Raw genomic sequence first — 21,839 nt, forward strand, 5'->3', positions numbered from 1 at the left:
GTATTTTAAATATAGAAAATAATAAAATAAAAATATATGAAAAAAAATTATAGAGAATAATAATCGTTATAGAAATTATAAAAGATGAAGGACTTGAAACTAATATAAGAAAATAATTAGGGATGAGAATAACATGTTATGTTTCTCTGAAAAATTGTCCTTCTTCTTCAACATTCAATGATTTAGGGTGTGTTGATTAACTTGTAGTGCAAAAGGATTGTGAGAAAGAAGACAAGAAGATGCATATTTAGGGTTCGAAATTGAAGAGAAACTGACCTAAGGATAAAGTTATGTATTAAAAATATATATATTCAATGTTATGTTGACAACAGTTTAAAATACTATTAATGTATCTTTCCAATACTAGATGGATAAAGTTTTATTTTTAAAAAACATATATAGAAGGTTATGTTGACACTATTTTAAAATACCATCATCTAGCTAGCTCTTCCTTATTATTAATATTGCTATGTAGACTCAATCGTTCCCAAGTTCATCTTATTGACATCACCATCAGAGGATGATCACTTGCTCAACAGAAGACTTGGAACCACGTTTCTGCATCTCAACATTGTCCGTTCAATTTGCGGATCATCATCGGAACAAAATCCAAAGGTGAGTTATGATGGCCTTGTTTCTATTTGAATAAAAAATCAATAGCTTGGACGCATATTGGATCATGGAATTGGATGTTAGTCAGATGTTTTGTTCAATTTAAAAAGAATGGAAACTTGTGTTTTGATGGGCCAATTTGTGAAATATATGGTTTTTGGAACCCATGTTTATGAAATATGAAAAACAACTTTTAATATGGAAAGTTATATGCGTTTCATGCACTCTGAGCCAACTGGCTTTTTGTGCCGAGATTGTCCCTCCGGGTATCCAGGTTAGCATCATCCGCAGGCCATGCGAGCATAGGCTGAAATTGAACTGGTGAAAAACACAACGGCACTTGTAATGTCCTACATCTGGGACTTTCCTTGTCTCTCATTTGATACTCATTTCTCTCATCATTTTTCACTCCGTCATCGAGGCGAAACAGAGAATCTGTATATTTTTCAACAATTTCTCTCATTTCATTTCAGAAGCCTTTAATCCCAAACTCCAATCTACAGCTTTCTATCTTCAACCCCTTCTCCTCTCAAAGTCCTAACCAGTTGAACCCGATCGTCCCAATTTCCTCACCCCTCCTAATCGAAGACGGTGTAAACTCCAATCTACAGTTTTCTATCTTCAGCCTCTTCTCCTCTCAAAGTCCTAACCATTTGAACTTGACCATCCCAATTTCCTCACCCCTCCAAATCGAAGACGGTGTCAAAATTTGTGAAATTTCACACATTTGAAATTGTAAACCTTTAATCAAAAACCTCAATCTAAATTTTTGTTGCTTGTGAAAATTGTGAAAAACCAAATGGAGCACTTCATCGAAACAACGTCCAGTTAAGAAGACGGCTTGAGAAGGGTGCGTTTTGATTGAAATTCTGGTTTAGGATAGCGAACCCGAATGGAAATGACAACTGTGATATATTGGCTTCATGAAGAAGAAATCTCGTCTTCGTCTCATTGGATGGCATTTTGCTCTAACCCCCACATAAAATATGAAGGTAATTAATTTGTATTTAGGGTTGTTTTTTTTTTTTTTTTTTTTTTTTGTTTAAAATGGAGCACAAGAGTGATTTTAGAGTGGTTGTTGTATTCCAAATTTTTTTTGTGCATTGGTGAGGCCATAGCTTGAGGCACATGTGGATTTTGGAGCGCATGATTGGACATTCGATCTCAGTCTTTTTGTGGATTGGAGACTCATGAAATGAAAAAATGAAAGTGGTAATTTATTTTTTATTGTGAAAAGAATGTTGTGGAGATATATAGAAATTGGGTGGAATACTTATGTATTTTTTGAGATTTTTAGATTGATTGTAATTATTGATGACTATAATTAGGCAAGATCATCTTTTGGCGAAAAACTTGATAGTTCAATCATATTTGTTGAGAATAAAAATAATAATAATAATAAGAATTAAAATGCATAAATTAGGTGTTGGTTAGTAGAAATTGTTGGTAGTGTTTGTTGGATTTTGAGTGTACATCTTTCGTCAATGAAGACACAATTCTTTCATTGCATTATAGATTGAAGCATGACATTATTTTGTTGTTATTGGTTACTCAACGTGTAGCTTATGCAATCATAACAAATTTAAAGTACTACCTTAATGCACCTAAGGTACTACCTTAATGAACATGAGGAACAACCTTAATGTACTTGAGGTACTACCTTAGTGCATATTTGAGAAATGTTGCTCTCGTGTGACTGAAGACACAATTAGTTCATTGCATTATAGATTGCAGCATGACATTGTTATGTTCGTATTGATTACTCTATCTGTAGCTTATGTAATCATAACAAATTTAAGGTACTACCTTAATGCACCTCAGGTACTACCTTAATGCATATTCGATAAATGTTGTTTTTCTGTGACTTAAGCAACAATTAGTTCATTGCATTACAAATTGCAACATGGCATTGTTATGTTCTTATTGGTTACTCCATCGATAGCTTATGTAATCATAACAAATTTAAGGTACTACCTTAATGACCTTGAGGTACTACCTTAATGTACCTCAAGTACTACCTTAATGCATATTCGAGAAATGTTGTTATTCTGTGACTTAAGACACAATTAGTTCATTGCATTACAGATTACAACATGACATTATTATGTTCTTATTGGTTATTCCATCAGTAGCTTATGTAATTATAAAAAATTTAAGGTACTATCTTAATGCACCTCAGGTACTACCTTAATGACCCTGAGGTACTACCTTAATGTACCTCAAGTACTACCTTAAAGCATATTCGAGAAATGTTACTCTTCTGTGACTTAAGCCACAATTAGTTCATTGCATTACATATTACAGCATGGCATTGTTATGTTCTTATTGGTTACTCCATCAGTAGCTTATGTAATCATAACAAATTTAAGGTACTACCTTAATGCACTTCAGGTACTACCTTAATGACCCTAAGGTACTACCTTAATGTACCTTAGGTACTACCTTAATGCATATTCGAGAAATGTTGCTCTTCTGTGACTTAAGCCACAATTAGTTCATTGCATTACAGATTGCAGCATGGCATTGTTATGTTCTTATTTGTTACTCCATCAGTAGCTTATGTAATCATAACAAATTTAAAGTACTACCTTAATGCACCTCAAGTACTACCTTAATGACCCTGAGGTACTACCTTAATGTACCTCGGGTACTACCTTAATGCATATTTGAGAAATGTTGTTCTTCTGTGACTTAAGCCACAATTAGTTCATTGCATTACATATTGGAACATGGCATTGTTATGTTCTTATTGGTTACTCCATCGGTAGCTTATGTAATCATCACAAATTTAAGGTACTACCTTAATGCACTTTAGGTACTACCTTAATGACCCTGAGGTACTACCTTAATGTACCTCAGGTACTACCTTAATGCATATTCGAGAAATGTTGCTCTTCTGTGACTTAAGCCACAATTAGTTCATTGCATTACATATTGCAGTATGGCATGGTTATGTTCTTATTGGTTACTTCATCAGAAGCTTATGTAATCATCACAAATTTAAGGTACTACCTTACCCTAAGGTACTACCTTAATGCATATTCGAGAAATGTTGATCTTCTATGACTTAAGCCATAATTAGTCATTGCATTACATATTGCAACATGGCATTGTTATGTTCTTATTGGTTACTCCATCAGTAGCTTATGTAATCATCACAAATTTAAGGTACTACCTTAATGACCCTGAGGTACTACCTTAATGTACCTCAAGTACTATCTTAATACATATTCGAGAAATGTTGCTCTTCTGTGACTTAAGCCACAATTAGTTCATTACATTACATATTATAGCATGTCATTGTTATATTCTTATTGGTTACTCCATCGGTAGCTTATGTAATCATAACAAATTTAAGGTACTACCTTAATGCACCTCAGGTACTACCTTAATGTACCTCAGGTGCCACCTTAATGCATATTTGAGAAATGTTGCTCTTCTGTCAATATTTTGTTGTAACTATTTATTTAATCAAACAATTGTTTTCTCATTTTTGTGTTTATCTAGATTTTGAAGGGTTGTGGTTGGATATGGAAGGTGATCATGTGAAGCAAAATTTTATTTGTTTTCTAACACATTTATTTTTGTATCACAGCTTGTATATTGTATGAAGTAAAAGATGAGCGACATGTAGAAGCATTTTGGAACCCTGTATAGCCCTTGCAAATGAGGATGCTCTTTCTTTAGGAGAGCAAGTGGTAGCCCTACAAGATGAACATCAGGATTCTCATTTCCCTAATGATGTTAAGTTGGGGCCAAGAGGATCAGGAGAAATTTTCTTCATGACTAGGAACTCGGCCAAAAATGAAGAACATGAGGAAAAACCATATCATAAAATAAATATGTCTATCCACTCAATAGGGCTGAACCATGATAGATCAGGATTTCAATGTCGTCAGAGAGGAATAGGGAGAGAGAACGGAAAGAGTGGCATTTTGGCTGAATCCATGATTTGACTAGGGTTGAATCCAATCATTTTGGCTGCACATTCATGTCTACCGTGTTTGGCATTAGAAGAAATAGTCAGCATGAAGACAACAAATTTATGGATGGTTCAGATTTAGCACTATTTTTGCTGTTATGTTCAATGATTTAAAACATTCTCTATTATTAGTGTCCTGAATTCACAATTAATAGTACTTCAGATTCTCTTTGCTGGAAGGTTACCTGATGACTGCTTCTTAAACGAAATCTAATTCATAACAAACAATTCAAATATATCACGTGGCTTATTATTATTTTTTTTATTATTAATATTATTAGTATTATTATTATTATTATTATTATTATTATTATTTTAATTATTATTCATATTATTATTTTTAATAACTTTGTTGATAATCAATGCAGTTTTTTAAAAAGCCCCACAGAATGATGAGCAAAATGGATAGTTGACATTTTGTGGGTAGTGCATTCTCATCATATCCAGGCAAGGTTGCCACATTAATATGCCACCACACAACCCATGTTGCACCCAATCTCTGATATCAAACCTTAAGATTTCTCTTTATTTTTCATGAGATGTTTCATAAGATTTTTATTAAATAAAAGAAAAAAAACTCGTGATATATGGAGGAGGAATTTCATCGACATGCTTAAGGCCATCTCAGCACATGACAATGTCAAAAAATCACTAGTGCCAATAGTTTTGAATGCTTCCTTACGAATACCATCCCATGGCTTCACCATCACCCATGAGACCTGAATTTATCGCCATGGCTTGTAGCATTCAGCTTCTACACAAGATCGTTATTTTTTAACTACAGTTGGAGAGGCCACTGGCATGGAACAGGAAAAAAAAAAGGAAAGGGTATCTAAGAAATGCCTGACCTCCATTAGCATTTCCTCAATAAAACAAAACACAAACATAGTCCATGGAATTTTTATATCAGCAAAATGATTATAATATAGTCAACAAACCAAATAAACCTCCAACCTACCTAGAACATTGATAGAAGATGTTATGTAAAAGCTTACACACCAACTAATTATGAAAGGAAACTCGATAAACGATTTACTAAAGTGAGTATAGAAAGATAAATTAAAAGATGATCAAGGTAAGAACAATAATTGCCAATCTTTGTTTGTTGTTTTCCTATGAAATTAGTAACATGGCCTAGAAAAAGCCTCTCACTTTGGATCATAGGTTACAAACGCAGATATTGTCAAAGCAATCATCAATGCACCACAGACCAACACCTTTCATCAACATCAGAAATTAACAAATATTGACTTTTCTCCATGTTCTTATTCCCTTTCCTATACAATATTTCACATTAATGAACAACCCTATTACAGTGATGAATATCCTCATTTGAAAAGGATTGAATAATTGATTTATTCGTGTTCTAATTTTGACCATATGGAAAAATGAGTTTGCTTGATACAATTTGAAGAAGGAGGATAACATATGACCCAGTTTGATATTACTGCCTCTCGTAGGCTATAGCAACAGCATCACCAAGTAGTCTTTCTTTTCCTTACGCGTTGCCCATTGTTGTACATAAAGTCCTGACATTCAGCATCACCAAATTCCCATTGTTACAATAGTTAGTGGAATACTTAATAAAATACAACAGATATAGAACAAAAATAATGGTTTTACAATTGGAACAAAACCACATCAGCACACAACAGGATAACCATTCAGTCATTTCTGGACAAACTATAATCAATCATTGCTTTATAGGGTTAGTAGCATCAGATAGGAAAAAATTTATCATCAACCATGAAGTCACAATTGACAGGAAGCCATAATTTTATCTCTGACACTGTTCCGTTCATTGAGTAGTAATTACACAACTAGCTGGAGTCTGTACATGTGCAGTTTGTCCTACAGAAATGGGAAAAACTGATTTCATGTTGTGGGAAAAAATAAAAAGATAAGTAGTACAAATTAGGGTGTAAACCAGCTCTAACATCTGCCAGTGAAGTACTTATGGTCGCCTCATTCCAAAATTCCATGAACTTAAGAGCGAGGATACCACAGTCGTACCTTATTAAGGCTAATATGAGAAGTGAACATTTTCTAACCAGCACACCACTACTAAAAATTTGGTCAACCGTAATGACAAGTAAGGTTTTGTTAGCTCAACTTATTTTTTTATAGGATCTTCATCAAGATTGGAAGTTTGTATTGTTACGATAAATACAAAAACCAACGGAATCGGAACAGGTTTATGGTCAGCCATGGAGATCTGGTTCCTCCCCACACTGTTTATTCATAAAGAACCATTTATCTGAAGACTAGAGTGTCATAAAATTATCATTTCTTAATTTACGTCATTGAAAATTTAGTTACTTCATTTGAAGGGTTACAATTATTACCTGTATATATAAAATATAAATTTGACCAGATAATTTAACTACTGCAAAACTTGTATCCTTTTTCTAAGCATTTATAGCACTGCCTAATAGTTAAAGTAATTTTATATAAATATATGAATATCAAACTGATAAAATTATCAAATCTATGTCATTTTATGCTAAATGGGAGCGATCACAGACAAACAAAACAAAAAATATATAAATCAATATGCATTTCATCCATTATACTTGCATTCCCTAGTTCCAAAAATATTATGAAGAAATTAAACCATTGCATGGATACCAACAGTTCCTATATAGCATTTCCTATTTCCATCTTCTAAAAGGGATCTCTCAATCAATATCAATTACTAATCAACAAGAAGAGTAACATATACTAACCAAAAATATTTGAAGAAATGGGACGTGAATTTAAACTATACACAAAAAAAAAAAATTAAAAAATTAAAAAAATTAAAAAAATTAAAAAAAAAAAAAACCAACGAAAACTTTAGCACCCATCAACCATCAATATCACAAAAACCCAAAAACCTAAGTAATTTGGAATCTAAAAATCACCATTTCAGAAGCACTTATTTCGCTCTAAAAAGAAATACATCCTCTTAAAAAAATTGTTCCCTTTTGGTAATCCATTGCAAAGCCCAATCCAAAAACACAATCCAATAAATGGGTTTCACTAAAAATGCATTGTTTCCCAACACCCAAAAACACGGGAAAAAAAAAAGTTTCTTTTTAGCATATCAATTCAAAATCTGTTTTTCACAATTCAAAACCACAACCAAAACAAATGAGTTTTTCAGCAAAACAATTCCCAACCCATATTCTTGCATTCATTTGATATCAAAACAGCACAGTTTTGGGAATTTGCCAATCCAAATAAAACAATAGAAACTCATAAAAACGCATGGAATTGAAAAAAATGGATGATGATTCATTACGAACAGATTTAAAAACTCATTACGAACTCTTAAATGCCAAATTTGAGCCACACCTAGTTGAGAAAAAACCCAAACAAACAGGAGATTTTCGTGAATGTGAATGCGAATGCAAAACAAAGAAAAAATGGGTTACCTCAAAGAAAATCTGAGATGAGACAAATGGGACTAAGGGCTTTTGAACTGAAATGACAAAAAAATTTTAAAACTTTGCACTATTCTTTGCTTCGCATCTGTGACGAAGTGAAGAAATATGAGAGGAATGGGTATCAAATGAGAGGGAAGGAAGAAAGAATTGTCAGCTAGGGTGTTTTTGTGGGAAACTCAAATCGCCTCGATGATAGAGTAAAGAAATATGAAATGAATGGGTATCAAATGAGAGAGGGGGAAGAAAGAATCGTCGGCTATGGTGTTTTTGTGGGAAGCTCAAAATTTGATTTTGGAGTTTTCAACCGGTTCAATTTCAACCCGTGCTGACATGGCCTGTGATGTTGCTAACCTGGATACCCAAAGGGGCAATCTCGACACAAAAAAGCAACTGGCTCAGAGTGCATGAAACGCATATAACTTTCCACATTAAAAGTTGTTTTTCATATTTCATAAACATGGGTTCCAAAAACCATATATTTCACAAATTGGCCCATCAAAACACAAGTTTCCCTAAAAAGAAAAAACTGATGCGACGACGGACAGTGGTTGGTCGGCCATGGAAAGTCTTTGTTAATGGCTTTTGTTGAACTTTAAAAATCAACTGATAGGGATGTCGGGGGTTGGTGTTTGTATGAGATGTAAAAATAAAATGAATGCATGGCAGGCATGGAAGGGCGTCAATGTTTTGTTTTAATTTTTAAAATCAGTGAATGAGAATGAGTGTAGCCCATGGTGATTAGTTAATTGTATATATGTCACCGACTATGAGAGGTGTGCTTGTGAAAATTTGTGTTGTAAAAGTATGGAAATATTTAGGCATTGTTTGGTAAGTAGTTTTTAAAACAATTTTGAAAAATAGTTTTTAATAATAGTTATTGAAAACCGTTTTCTATGATGCTTTATAGAATAAAAGTACGTTTAGGAACTTAAAATATTTTTAATATTTTTTTAAAAAAAATTATCTCATTTTTAATTATATATGTTTGTATAATTATTTTTTAAAACAATTCTAAAAAAATAAGTGAAAACAACTAAAACATGTTATCTAAAAAACACTCAATTTTTTGTTTTTAAAAATAGAAAGTAGAAGACAGTTTCTAATTGTCAAACGAGTTTTCCAATTTTTTTATTCTGAAAAGATAGAAAAATGTTCTTGAAAACAGTTGTCAAATAGGCCTTTGACTTTAAAATTGTATACAGTTGTTAATTTAATTTTCATAAAATTATAGGATGAATGATTTTTTTTATAAAAAAAAATTAACACAAATTCAATTCTTATTGTAGAAGAAGAACTTCCATAATTTAAAAACATGAAATACAATTTTTGTAGACAAAACTACCCTTCATCAAATTTTTTTATTCTCATCTCACATTCAATTTTTTTTTTTTTCGAAACAATGTACAAGGATAATTGTATTAAAGCGATGTTAATATTTAGAATATTTAATGAAATGTATGGGGTTATGTTGCACTTTGGTATCGATATTTCTAAACCTTATCCAATGAATTGAGGTTGAATTACACTTAAAAAATAGCGTGCACCCCTTACATATTTGATACTTGCTACTACAAAAAAAACTCGTAACACCAACCCCATTCATAATTCTATCAATTACTCATCCATAAAAAAAATGAGTTAGTTCTGCTAATCCTCTTCACAATGACCTTTGACTTAATACTAACCATATTTAGTCATCAAAAATTTGAAATTTTAATTGATATTTCTCTTTTTTTGAATCAAATAAAAAATGAGTAAAAATAAATAAATAATAAATGAAAAGAATACGACGAGATTTCAAATTAACGATGGTAAGATGTATTTAGTCCAAATATAACGTGGGGAGTGAAATTAACTCTCAACCTTAACGGAGGTTTGATCCAGATGGAACCATGGCTGGAGCAGGGGCTTATGGCAGGAAATCAGCCCACTCACAGCCGAACTGTTCAAAATCTGGGCTTGGCCCTGGTCCAGGCCCAGCCCAGCCCATTGTCACCTGCAGGCTGCTGCGATCTCTGTTTACACCACTTATCCAAACGCTGCGATTGGACCGATTCTGAGTTCAAGGTACTACCCCTCTCTATTGCGAAGCGATTCAGTCAACTTCTAGGTTAGATACAGTTGTTTGGATACCTAGAAAATGCTTCTAGGGTGCTGAGAAAATAATTAAATATTGAAAGAAAATTTCGAATGGTAAATTTGTCACCATCTAGGGCTTGGGAATGCATAAAATGGCACTTTACCTAAAACTCATATGATCCTTTCATCTCAGGTTATTTATTTATTTTTAAGGTTTTTTTTTTTTTTCATTTTCTTGATAACCAAACAGATGGTTGGATTCACTCTGTGTGCTTTAGAACTTGGAAAATCTATTTCTGGACTTCTAAGGTTTATCTTTGAGCGGCTGTGAAAATATTGCAAGTTCCCTAAAACCCTTTGGTACACTCTGTTTTATTACTCCTCTAAAACCCTTTCTCTCTCCCATACGCAGCTCTACATCACCCTTGATACAGAGGCGCGTAAAACGACGTCGCAGCACACGTTCTCTGCCCTCTGTGTATATGAAGTTTGTGAGTTTCTTTTCTTCCTCTTTCTCAATTCGCACAAGCGTTGAAACCTCCTGATTCGGGTTTTCTCTTGCAGACATGTCTCAGCAAAGGTGGGAATTTCTACTTCCCACCGTGCCATATCATCACTGTATCTGGGTTTCGGATCCTCCTCGATTGCCCCTTGGACCTCTCTTCCCTCATGATATTCTCTCCTATTCCCACACATGCTTTTTCGACCCCTGAACTTCCGAGTCCGGATTCTGTGGACCAGAAAAGGCAGAAGCACGAAAGACCCATTGATTCAAGCGAGTTAATTCGTGCACAGCCTTGGTTCAAAACTGTAACCTCCTTGCATTTGTGGAATGTTCCTTTCATCGATGTTGTTTTGATTTCCAGCCCAATGGGTATGCTTGGACTGCCGTTTTTGAGTAGAGTTAATGGCTTTCGTGCTAAGGTAAATGTGGAAGAGGAGTGTTTTTCTTTTCCTTTTTTTTTTTCTCCTTGTGGTTTGGCTTTGTTGGGAATGGGGTAGATTGAAATGGGTGGTTTTGATCTTTATTTTGTGTTTATTAAAAAAAAATTTATAAACAACAAACTAAAGATCAAAACCCATTTCAATTTGCCCAATATATATGTATAAAGAGTGCTATTGTCTTTGTCTAGTTGGAATTGAATTAATTGATATCAGTTTTGATTATTTTTTTGTTCAGATATATGTTACTGAGGTTACAGCAAGAATTGGGCAGCTGATGATGGAGGATCTTGTTTTGATGAATAAGGAATTTAGGCAGTTTTATGGGTGTGAGGAGTCTGGTTTGCCACAATGGATGAACTGGGAGAAGCTTGAGTCGCTTCCTTCATTGTTTAGGGAGATAGTTTTGGGTGAGGATGGGGTGGAGCTTGGTGGTTGGTTGCCCTTGTATAGGTAAGCTATGCTGCACCTTTTTTTTTTCATATAATCAGTTTGGTTTTTTTTCCCTTGGATTGGGTGTTAGGTTGTTATATTTTGATTTTCAAATGTGTGAAATGAATGGAAATTTTTATGATTGAAATGGAATAAGGTACTAGGGATTGAAGATATTTTGAAATTTTTTACTTCCTGTGTACCATGTGTGGCCTTTTTGTTGCCTTTTAAATTGATTGCTCATTTTCCTATAAAACAAAACAGAAAAAAAAAAAAAGAACAGAAAAAAAAAAAGAAGATATTTTGAAATTTTCAAATTTAGGATGCATTTGACATTTCAAGACTGAAATATATGATTAATTAGTGATTTTTTTCCTCCATCACATCTACACAATAACCAAGGCTAAGGTGTAAATGCTCTTGATTATGGTAGAGTTGTAGAGACATGGAAACTTAGAATATTGATAACCTTCCCCTTTTTGCAACTGTTAAAACAACAGAAATGGACAAATAGATTCAAGAAAAAGGATGAGGCCTGTTTGGTAACTATTTGTTAAAACAATTTTTTGTTCTCTAAAACAAAAAAAAAAAAAAAAAAATGGAAATCAAGTTTGGTAATGAGAAAACAGAAAATAGTGTATTTTCAAAAAACATCTTTTAGTTGGTTTTGGTTGTTTTTATTTGTTTTTTAAGGGTTGTTTTAAAAAATAATTATACAAATACGGAGAATGATTAAAAATAAAACATTACAGATAAAAGTTATTTTTTAAAGCATATTTGAAAAATATATAAAACAAGTTAAAAACATTTTAAGTTTCCAAACAGACTTTTGTTTTACAAAATATCAAAAAACAATTTTCAATTTTTTTTTTCATAATTGTTTTCAAAAATAGCCTAAATTTCCCTTTTATTTTATGATGATAGCTAAGTACATTCACTAAAACATGTTAACGGAAGCATTACAAAGTAGATAAATAAACGTCCATGAAAGAAGGAAAAAAGGATGACAAAGAAAATGTTCCCAACTCTTCATCACCTCTTCCAGGAGGAACATATGCCTTACTTTACCCATAAGAGTTTTAAATGAGATTTAACTAGACAAGTGCCCTTCTTTGCCTTCTCTCACCTATAAGATCTTTCTCTTGCTTAATTCTCTAAAGCATCTCCAAAAAGTGCTCAATCTCCTCCACCCCTTAATTCTGAAAATGCTAATGATTCTTGGACTACCTTGACATATTTCCCCATCCATTCTAAGGGGTTCGCCACCCATGCCTTCTTATCCTATGTAACATGTACAACTCTGGAAAGTGACTTCCCAAATCTCTATCTCCACCACATGTTCATCCAAAAAGGAACCCTATGCCCTCATCTCACCTCAAAATGTAAGACTCTGCAGAACTCCTTATTTCTCATAAATCCTTTTAAAGGATTTGTGCAGTAGACAAATGACAAAAGAGCAAACTAGAGTTTCTTCTTGAATTTTTTTTCTTACAAGGCTCATTTATTATATTATGCACAATTTATTGATGGGGAAATTTGTATTTGAGAATGTAATAAGGGATGTTTCTCAGTGCAGATGACGTTAAAGGTTGCATGCAGAAGGTTCATACGCTTAAATATGCTCAAGAAGTCTGCTATAATGGCACATTGATCATAGAGGCAGTCAGCTCTGGCTTAGAAATAGGCACATGTAATTGGACTATAAATGGTCCAAAAAGAAATATTGCATGTCTTTCAAGCTCTATCTTCAATTCTTCTCATGCTATGAACTTTGATCATCATGCTCTTCAAGGTAATGATCTAATCATATATTCAGATCTTTCATCCCCTGTCTTGGAAGATGTCAAGGACAACGGCTGTTACTCTGCCCCAACTAGTCAGAATTCCTCAACTCTCAGGTATTTTGCTTTACATTGTCTTGATGGTATTTGAAGTGAAGTTCTTTACATTTTTTTTGGATGGAAGTCTTACTGCAGTTTTATTAGAATTTATTTATTAATGGTATTTTCCCCAATCATACTTCTTTCTAATTCCAAAATTGTGTATATGTGGCAGTGCTGATAATGATCGGGAAGCATCTGCTGAATTGTTGCTTAGTACCAGTGAGAGTCTAGAGGAGATGGAGAAACTAAATTTCATATGTTCCTGCATTATAGATTCTGTTAAAGCTGGAGGTTCTGTTCTTATTCCCATTGGTCGGCTAGGTATCATTCTGCAGCTTTTGGAGCTGATATCACTTTCTCTTGAAGCTTCAAGTTTGAAGGTATTTTTTTATTTTTTTCCCCCTTTTACTTTCAAGATGCCATAGAAATAGATATACAAGGACATCTATTACTCACAAAATTAAGATTTTTTCCTGTAATATTTCATTATTGTTGCCTGCCTTCTTGTAGAATATGCTTACTGAAATTGAAGCAGTTCATATTGTTGATCCTTCGTTGGGTTTATTCATTTGTGAGTAATCTTTCTAACTTAAAAGAGTTATTATTAAACTTTTTCTCCATGCTGTAGGTTCCCATATTTATTATATCTTCTGTAGCAGAAGAATTATTGGCATTCACAAATATCATACCTGAATGGTTATGCAAGCAGCGACAAGAAAAGGTACATACTCTCTGAAGCTTATTGATTAAACTTGGTGCAGATCTTTCACTTGATTTATGGCAGGATAAAACTAATCAAGATGCCATACTATCCTTTGGTTGGTGCGACAGCTATTTTCTGGTGAACCATTTTTTGCACATACACAGCTCATAAAGGAGAAAAAGCTTCATGTGTTCCCTGCAGTTCATTCACCTAATCTATTGTAAGATATGCCCCTATTTCAATATGTCAATATATTTGGCTGAAGATGCATTTATGTGAAAGGCAAAATGTCAAGACATTTATCCTTTATATATTGCCTTTGATTTGTATTTTATCTTAGTACTGATAGGATATGTCCTATGCATAGTGTTAAGAATCTTAAAATAGTTTCCACGGGTGGATTTGGAGCTTTAACTATCACCCTGGTATTATATTTTCATTTTTTTTAATCTATTTTTGCTCAATAGTTGAATTACATTACATGGGTTCAGGTATGGGCATGTGCCTGGTGCTAATCCTTTGAGTTCCCAAATTTTAGGATGCAAGAACTGGAGTGAAAGAATCTCAATAGCAGTATGGGTACTTGAGCACGACTGAAAATTTAAATACATATATGATTACAAATCAGGACATCTTATTTAGAGCCATATCTACTTTATTCTTTGGTTGTATCTATCATATTGAATTTTACTAATGCTAATTTATATTACTGTCAAATGTGAAGGAGAAGTAACATAAAAATTGCATATTACTTGTTATTTTTGGAAATTTCAAAATTTTTATTGACACATTTGTTATTTTGTAAATTTTAATAGCAATTCTTGCTAGTTAAAGTTTTGTGTCAGAACTTGTTTACAAACTATTTGTCATTAATAAATATAGCTTGTCATAAAAATCTGCTCTCTTTTTCCTTATCCTTAAATTTCGTCCCCACTTTTCAATAAATTCCTCTCCTTCTAGTTGCAACCAAATATGTATTAATACTTATGAAATTGGCTACTAAATCTATAGTCCCACTTCTCTTGGCATAGTTAAAAGCAACAACAAGCTAATGTGTTTGTATGACTGTTGGTACATATTAAATATTTTTCCCTGAATTCTTGCTTGGACTGATATAAAACTAAAACTGGGGAACATTTTTGGATGCTTGCTTAAATGCATTGTTTGCCTTCAATTCAAAATAGATATATCAATGTCGTTTGATATCACTTTTTTTTAGGGAAGATTTTTTCCCCAAGATTGTTAAGACACATTTTCTGCTTTCTTTTGTAATAGTAAGGAAAGTTGAGGCGGGTGAATCCCCTGCCAATAAAGGCCAAACTTTATTGACAAGCCTTTTTGAGATGCTTGTTGCCATTTTTTTCATCTTCAACTAAACATCATTAAAGAAGATTACTAGACAATATTTGTGTTGTAATGCATTAAAAAGAAGTGCATCCAGACACCTGAAGTGGTCTGTGGTCACTTGGGAGTTGCCGTCCACATGTCTGTAGTTGTGTTATTGGTGCTTTGTTTTTTCTCTCCTAGAAACTAACACTCTGTAGATAGAAAAATTTGGCAGGAACCGTGCATTGCATTTTCTCCACACTGGAGCCTGCGGCTTGGTCCTGTTGTTCATTTGCTTCGACGGTGGTGTGGAGATGAAAACTCTTTACTTATAATGGAGGTGATTTTTCATCATATAATTTTTTTTTTTTGTCTGACTCATGAAGCATGCTTGCATTATGATTAAATTTCACAGAAGCATCTTATTCACATGTTTGAATTGTAAATAAGCCTGACATGATATTTTTGGCATTACTCTTAATGGAAAAGGAATGTTCAATTTTCAGGAAGGAGTAAATGCGGATCTAGCTCTCTTACCTTTCAAGCCAATGGCAATGAAGGTTCTTCAATGCTCATTTCTTTCAGGAATAAAGTAAGGTGCATTTTGATTACTTATACATGCCTACTGTCTAGGAATTGCAACGGGATGGGTTAATCTTGTCAGCGATATGGATGGGATTTGATATACCAGGTCCATCTAGGGTGAGAATTGTGGGTGATGTGTAGGTTCTTTTTGGAGACATCTAATAAAACCGGAGCAATATAGTGGCGATTTTTACACAAGAGCTCCAGTTAATGAAAATAGGTTAATTTCATTTACCTCCCCTAAGGTTTTGATTAAATATATCTAATCCCCATAGGTTTAAAATTTCATCAAATACCTCATCTATCATTTTTATTTCATATTTTCACTCACCGTCCCTCCCACTCAAAATAAGGGAAGTGTATGATGAAATTTCAAACCTATGGAGGCTAAATGTATTTAGCCAAAACCTCAGGGGAGGGGAATGAAATTAACCCGAATGAAAATTTAGGGTTGTGAGGTGTCCATGCTCAATATTTTTTATTTATTCTTAGTAGGCATTAGTTTTCTTTTTAGTAAAATGTAGGAGGTATTCAGATTGGATGATCTGAATCACATGTTTTGGCACTGACAACAGTTTAAATATGAGGCATCTAATGTTTCCTAGACCCCTGTAAGATGGGTGATTTTTACATCGAAGATGCTTAAGAACCTGGGCTTCAGAAGTGCTGAGAGTTGATATTAAGAGAATGTTTCTCTGGGTGCCTAATTTGAATTTTTCTCTTGGTTTCAGGTTGCAAAAAGTTCAACCTTTGCTGAAGATATTGCAGCCAAAGTTTGTTCTGGTAATCTCATTCTACTAGTGAGCTTTTGGGTTTTTGTCCTTCTTCTTCTTCATTTTTTTTTTTTTTTAAGATTTCTGTATGAGATCTTGTTCTATGTCTAAAATAATTTCTGCAATTAACTCATTTTCTTTTTCCTATTTTCTGCTCAACATAGTTTCCTGAGGATTTGAGACAGCTGGTTAGTTATTCAGACACAAACTCTCCCACATTCTTTTACTACTGTGAAAATGAAACATTGCGTGTGCCAAGCTGGAAAAACAGTTCAGAATTAGAGATTGCAGCAGACTCGGTCTCCCTGATCCATTGCAGAAGGTTAACAGCAGAAAGCATAGGCATTGGAAGATTGAAAGGAGAATTCTCTGTAACTCATGGTAAACATCAGCTACGTTCTGGAAGTGAACAGGCAGACTCTTCACAGAGTAGGCCACCATTGCTGCATTGGGGTTCACTCGATCTGGAAAGGCTTCTGGCAGTTTTAGAGAAGATGGGCATTAGAGGATCCGTAGAACAAGGCAATAGCGATACTGACTCGGAAAATGCGCGTGTTGTACATGTCTATGAGCCTAACAAGGCACTGATAGAAGTCCGAGAAAACAGTACTATTATCAGTGCTTCTAATGAGAGCTTATCATCCCTCATCTTTGAGGCTGTAGATGGCATTTTGTCTGGCCTATAAGCAACAGAGAGTTTTAATTTCTTTTCTTTTTGTTTATTATTTCTGTAACTATTGATGTTTTTCAATAAAGCTAGATCATTTGTTACTGTTGTTTCTTTACTCTTGCAAGAAAGTCTTGTTTCCTTTTAGATTCACGCTCTATCATCTAATTGCAGATTTTCAGCCATTTTAAGGAGCTGGCTATCATTTCTTCTGGTCTGTCTCTGAAATGAACAATTCTATCAAATACAGCTTACAGTTCAACCTTAAAGTTTATCTTATAGTTGCTCAGAAGAAGGAACTTCTTGCAAGCTCAGGTGAACTTGGAACCAACATTCAACCACGCCTTCATGATAGGATCTCCAATATGCTGCTATGGTCCAAAGGGAAAAAAAAAAGCCGATTTTCAAAGCAGTCTCTAACTCAGAAATACATCAAAGTAGAGAATCAACTGTCAAATATGGAAGGAAAATATATCTTGCTCCAAGCTATGTTGACATGGAAGAAGTCTGTTGTGATTAAACAAGTTTTCTTATAGATGACATGTGCCTTAGGTTTGTTCCAAAGCAAACACAGCATAGACATCCAACATACTTATTCAGAAAGTAATTCCCATTTTTTCTTTGAAAGACAAATCAATGATCAAACTTTTATTTACAAACAATCAACTCTGGAAGCAAAGAAACATACTTAAGAAGCATTTTTTCCAAAAAGAACGATGAAATTCAATCAGGGGCTTAGACTGAAGAGAGTACAATCATATTCTTGCTCCAAGCAAGGTCATCAAGAAGTCCTTGTAGTCTCCCGAGGTATCACCACTAACTGCATTGTCCAGGCTGGTCTTGTTTGTGTTGAAATACTCCCCTCTGATCTTCATCATGTCAATTTCTGCTCGAGAAACAATGGCTCGGGTTAAGGAATCTTCGTCTGTCCCAAGCCCAACAATGGAAGCTCTGATGACCTGGTGATTTCTCAAGCAACAAGACACAGCAAACTGAAAGAGTCACTGTCTGAGAGAACAGTTTAGGTAATATTTGAAGCAGCTTCAACAAAGAATGACTGGTTTGTAACAAGTAACTTGCCTACCAAACTTTCATACATCTAGAGAATATGCATACTATAGCTTCATAATTATGAAGAAATTAAATTGTGAACTCATTCTGAAATGAAGCCAACATTCACAAAAATATAAAAGGCCTTTGCAAGGATTAATGGAGAGATTCAATTGAAGCAACATGACTAAGCACTATTATGCAAACTCATATTTCTATCCTAAACAGTACACTGAACTGAAATACACCGCCTACCTGGATCACATATTAATAGTTTTGCTTGACATGAAAACTAGGTTTTGACAGAATTTAATTTCAAAAACCCGGGTTTAAACAGGGCCAGGGCAGTGCTGTCTTAAGTTGCCCTGTCATCCAAACAGTTCACTTTACATATCGAGACCATTTTTCTACTTGCTTGAAATGCATTGAAAGGCATTATAGGTAGAAGCTACTTCAAGGAAGAACAAAGTTCTAATGGATGCAAAATGAATTACAACATGCTGTTTTATAAGTTGGTTTTGGCTTGTCCATTTCAATATGAAAATGAAAATGAAAATGCAGAGCCTTGTCCACTCAAATTCAACAAGATGCCTCCTCAAACCTCCAAAATCGCCTTTTTGGCTTACCATAGAGAGCTGACACAATATATTCTTCTAAAGATCCATCACACTTAGGAGTTAGAAGGTATTAAAATGTAACAAAAAGAAAATATTAAAGCTTTTGGCACAGTTTGTTAATGACTCCAAATATAAAAGCTCCACTATCGCTTTTCTTCTAGAAGTTAATAAAAAGGCCTTCTTTGGGCAGTTGCATCCAATTTATATGAAGTCAAAAATGAGAAACAATAGAATTCTCATAAAATTTAGAAGTCCAGTGTTTGCAATCACCTCAGCAAAGTGTTTCTCTGGGGAGTCAATGCACCAAATTATCACTCTCAATAAAGATGCCAAATCACCAATGCCGAAACTTTTAATATCCTGTCAACATGATCATCTCAATGAATGCCCAGAAAAAATAAACCAGAGTACTGCAATCGATTAAATCTCTGTAGAGGCCAAACCTGGTCAATGGAATTTCCATAGTTTTGCTTATAGAACTCGAATGTTGCTTGGAGTTGAAAGACATTCCTGGTGCTGAGTATCCACACAACATCATCATGATCTAATTGCTTCTTCTTGATGGCTTCATGAAGCTTAGCTGCCTCCAACTTTGCAACATTTAAGTCCACCATTTCCTTATCATACCTGTAGGAGCTCACCAACCCCACTAGCAGCTGTGCAGAACGGACACTTTTAGTAATTTACATGTTTTAGAATTCCCAAGATTATAAATGAAGTTTTACTGGGTTGAAAGCTTTTAACAATTTGGCATGTTAGCAAGTTTTTCAATTTGACAGCTCAAGGGGTCATCCTCAGGGTTCATGCCTCGATGGGAATGGTTACCAGTTTACCAATAGAGAACTGAAGAAGACCTCTACCTCTGGAGGTCCTAATCTTTCACATTCACCTTTCAAACCTTTTCTTGAATGCAAATTTACACGACACTGAGCTGGGTGAACTCATTTCAGTGTTAGAACTATATCATTCACCATCATAGGCAGATTATGGTTCATTGACTAGACATTACCCGAAATTGGTACCTTACATTTTGAACAAGTTTTTTTACCTTCTTGAGTGGCAAGGAGACATTAGCTGTGATGTCTTCTTCAAGTGAGCTCTCAAAGAGAGAACAGTAGGCCTGCCTAACTGACATCAAATGGTGAGGAGATGATGCACATGCTATCTCAACTATCACTTGCAGGTGATTGATGCCCTTCTTCCTTGCTTTCAAGGCTTCCTTTGCCAGTCTTGCATCCCTTTCTGGAGGGTCATATGTCCACAGGACCACTGCATTCTGTCACATATCAAAAGGGTAAATCACTGCAGATTTAAATTTCCATCATGGTATCATCAGAACTTCAGTTCAAAGTTCCGCAAAAATTCAACTCAAGTACAGATTCATCCCTCAATCCAAATTTAATTTTCGATATCAAATTCGTTACTTTCCATGGGGAACCAGCAAAGTTAATAGGACTGCATCAGTAGCCATGAAAATTAGAAATAAACCCAAAAATGGTATGTAAAATTGCATTTTAACACAAAATTGGCTACAATAAACTCTGTTTCATATCATTTTTTTCAATTTTATTACTGTTGGATCCAGAATGCTTTGCAGAAAAGCCATGGAACTTCTCGTACTATGAAAAAAAAAAATACATCAAAAAGTTTCTCCCCAACCAAACACTCAATAGTCCATACAACTAATACACAAATAAAAAATATTTTCTTGCTCATATACATAACACATCTTCCTATTCCCAACCCACAAATTCATAAAAAGAAACAAAGAAATTTCAAAAAAAAAAAAAGCCTAATTTAATTTTCAATGATCCAAAAACAGCAAGGGATGAACAAAATTAGTAAAGCAGCAGCAATAATAACAATGGGATTATTCTAATATTTTAGGGAAATTCCTTAAATTCGAGAGTTGATTTATTAAATTAGAAAAAATAATAATGAGGGATTGTAAACAGAGGAGCAAAGAGAAGAATACCCTGAAATCACCAGAGAGCTCAGACTGGAGGCGATCAATGAGGGATTCATTGTAAAGATGTTGATAGGTGTCTCTGATAATCCTCCTTTGGCTTGCATTTCTGTGTCCCAATACCCATATTATTGCCTTCTCGTCTGTTCCCCACCCTACACCCACCAAAATAACCCAAAAATCATCAACAGAATTCACACAAATATTCTGATAAAACCAAAAATAAATATTTAATGTAGTAATGATTCAATCTCAATCACCTTCAAGAATCAGACGAAGGAAAAACCCAGAAAGAAATGAGAGAGAAGGAGAGAGAGGAGACCTTGGAAGGCTTTTTGGAGCTTTTCAGAGTCTTGGGCTGGAGGAGGCACAGCATCTGGTACTCTGAGTGTGCTCATTTTCTCTCGGAATTTTCTCAGGAAACAAACGATACCCAGTAAAACTGAGATTCAATTTAAAGGAAATCTATGTTTAAATCTTTAAAAAATAAGCATAAAACAAAAAAGAAAAAAAAAATTGTCAACTGCTGTATGATGGAGTGCTATTTGCTGGCTGCTGTTTTTCCTCCCCATGCATGGGGGATTGAGAAATTGTAATCCAACCTCTCTCAATTTGGACCAAAATGACCCTGCTCTAGATTTCAATTCCTTCCAAGTACTTCATTTATTTATTTTTTGGTTATTTTTCAACAAGTTGTAGATATTATAAAATCTGCCCCCATACTTTCTGTAATATCATTTGGCACCAATTCGGTTTCTTAAATGTCATTAGCCTCCCCCGGTACTTTCTCTTAA

General features: G+C 34.2%; 2 protein-coding genes across 4 annotated transcripts; one reads left to right on the top strand and one right to left on the bottom strand.

The window, feature by feature from the left end:
• Nucleotides 1–10,066: 10,066 nt before the first annotated feature.
• On the top strand, nucleotides 10,067–17,526 carry LOC117928819 (integrator complex subunit 9). Of its 3 annotated transcripts, none has more exons than XM_034848843.1 (12): nucleotides 10,067–10,132; nucleotides 10,514–10,592; nucleotides 10,666–11,025; nucleotides 11,282–11,496; nucleotides 13,047–13,373; nucleotides 13,531–13,738; nucleotides 13,987–14,079; nucleotides 14,190–14,281; nucleotides 15,610–15,727; nucleotides 15,894–15,979; nucleotides 16,704–16,755; nucleotides 16,910–17,526. In XM_034848843.1, the coding sequence occupies exons 2-12, from the start codon at nucleotides 10,584–10,586 to the stop codon at nucleotides 17,429–17,431; spliced, it is 2,082 nt and encodes a 693-aa protein (XP_034704734.1). In that variant the 5' UTR covers nucleotides 10,067–10,132; nucleotides 10,514–10,583; the 3' UTR covers nucleotides 17,432–17,526. The 3 variants fall into 3 exon arrangements, with proteins under 3 accessions (XP_034704734.1, XP_034704735.1, XP_034704733.1); XM_034848844.1 differs by having other exon boundaries at nucleotides 10,068–10,089; XM_034848842.1 differs by lacking the exon at nucleotides 10,067–10,132 and adding an exon at nucleotides 10,141–10,294.
• A 478-nt stretch (nucleotides 17,527–18,004) lies between these two features.
• LOC117928820 (annexin D3) lies at nucleotides 18,005–21,618 on the bottom strand. The gene is made up of 6 exons (XM_034848845.1): nucleotides 21,368–21,618; nucleotides 21,055–21,200; nucleotides 20,128–20,355; nucleotides 19,523–19,735; nucleotides 19,350–19,439; nucleotides 18,005–18,371 (listed from the first exon to the last, which is right to left on the bottom strand). The coding sequence occupies exons 1-6, from the start codon at nucleotides 21,441–21,443 to the stop codon at nucleotides 18,168–18,170; spliced, it is 957 nt and encodes a 318-aa protein (XP_034704736.1). The 5' UTR covers nucleotides 21,444–21,618; the 3' UTR covers nucleotides 18,005–18,167.
• Nucleotides 21,619–21,839: the final 221 nt, after the last annotated feature.

Source organism: Vitis riparia, chromosome 13 (genome assembly GCF_004353265.1).
Source record: "Vitis riparia cultivar Riparia Gloire de Montpellier isolate 1030 chromosome 13, EGFV_Vit.rip_1.0, whole genome shotgun sequence".
Lineage (NCBI taxonomy): Eukaryota > Viridiplantae > Streptophyta > Magnoliopsida > Vitales > Vitaceae > Vitis > Vitis riparia.

Coding starts and splice junctions, on each gene's coding strand:
- LOC117928819 (XM_034848843.1), top strand. Junction 15,728..15,893: donor ACTCTTTACTTATAATGGAG/GTGATTTTTCAT, acceptor TTCAATTTTCAG/GAAGGAGTAAATGCGGATCT. Junction 16,756..16,909: donor TGCAGCCAAAGTTTGTTCTG/GTAATCTCATTC, acceptor TGCTCAACATAG/TTTCCTGAGGATTTGAGACA.
- LOC117928820 (XM_034848845.1), bottom strand. CDS start 21,443: ATGAGCACACTCAGAGTACCAGATGCTGTGCCTCCTCCAGCCCAAGAC. Junction 21,201..21,367: donor GCTCCAAAAAGCCTTCCAAG/GTCTCCTCTCTC, acceptor TGGTGGGTGTAG/GGTGGGGAACAGACGAGAAG. Junction 20,356..21,054: donor AGCTCTCTGGTGATTTCAGG/GTATTCTTCTCT, acceptor GATATGTGACAG/AATGCAGTGGTCCTGTGGAC.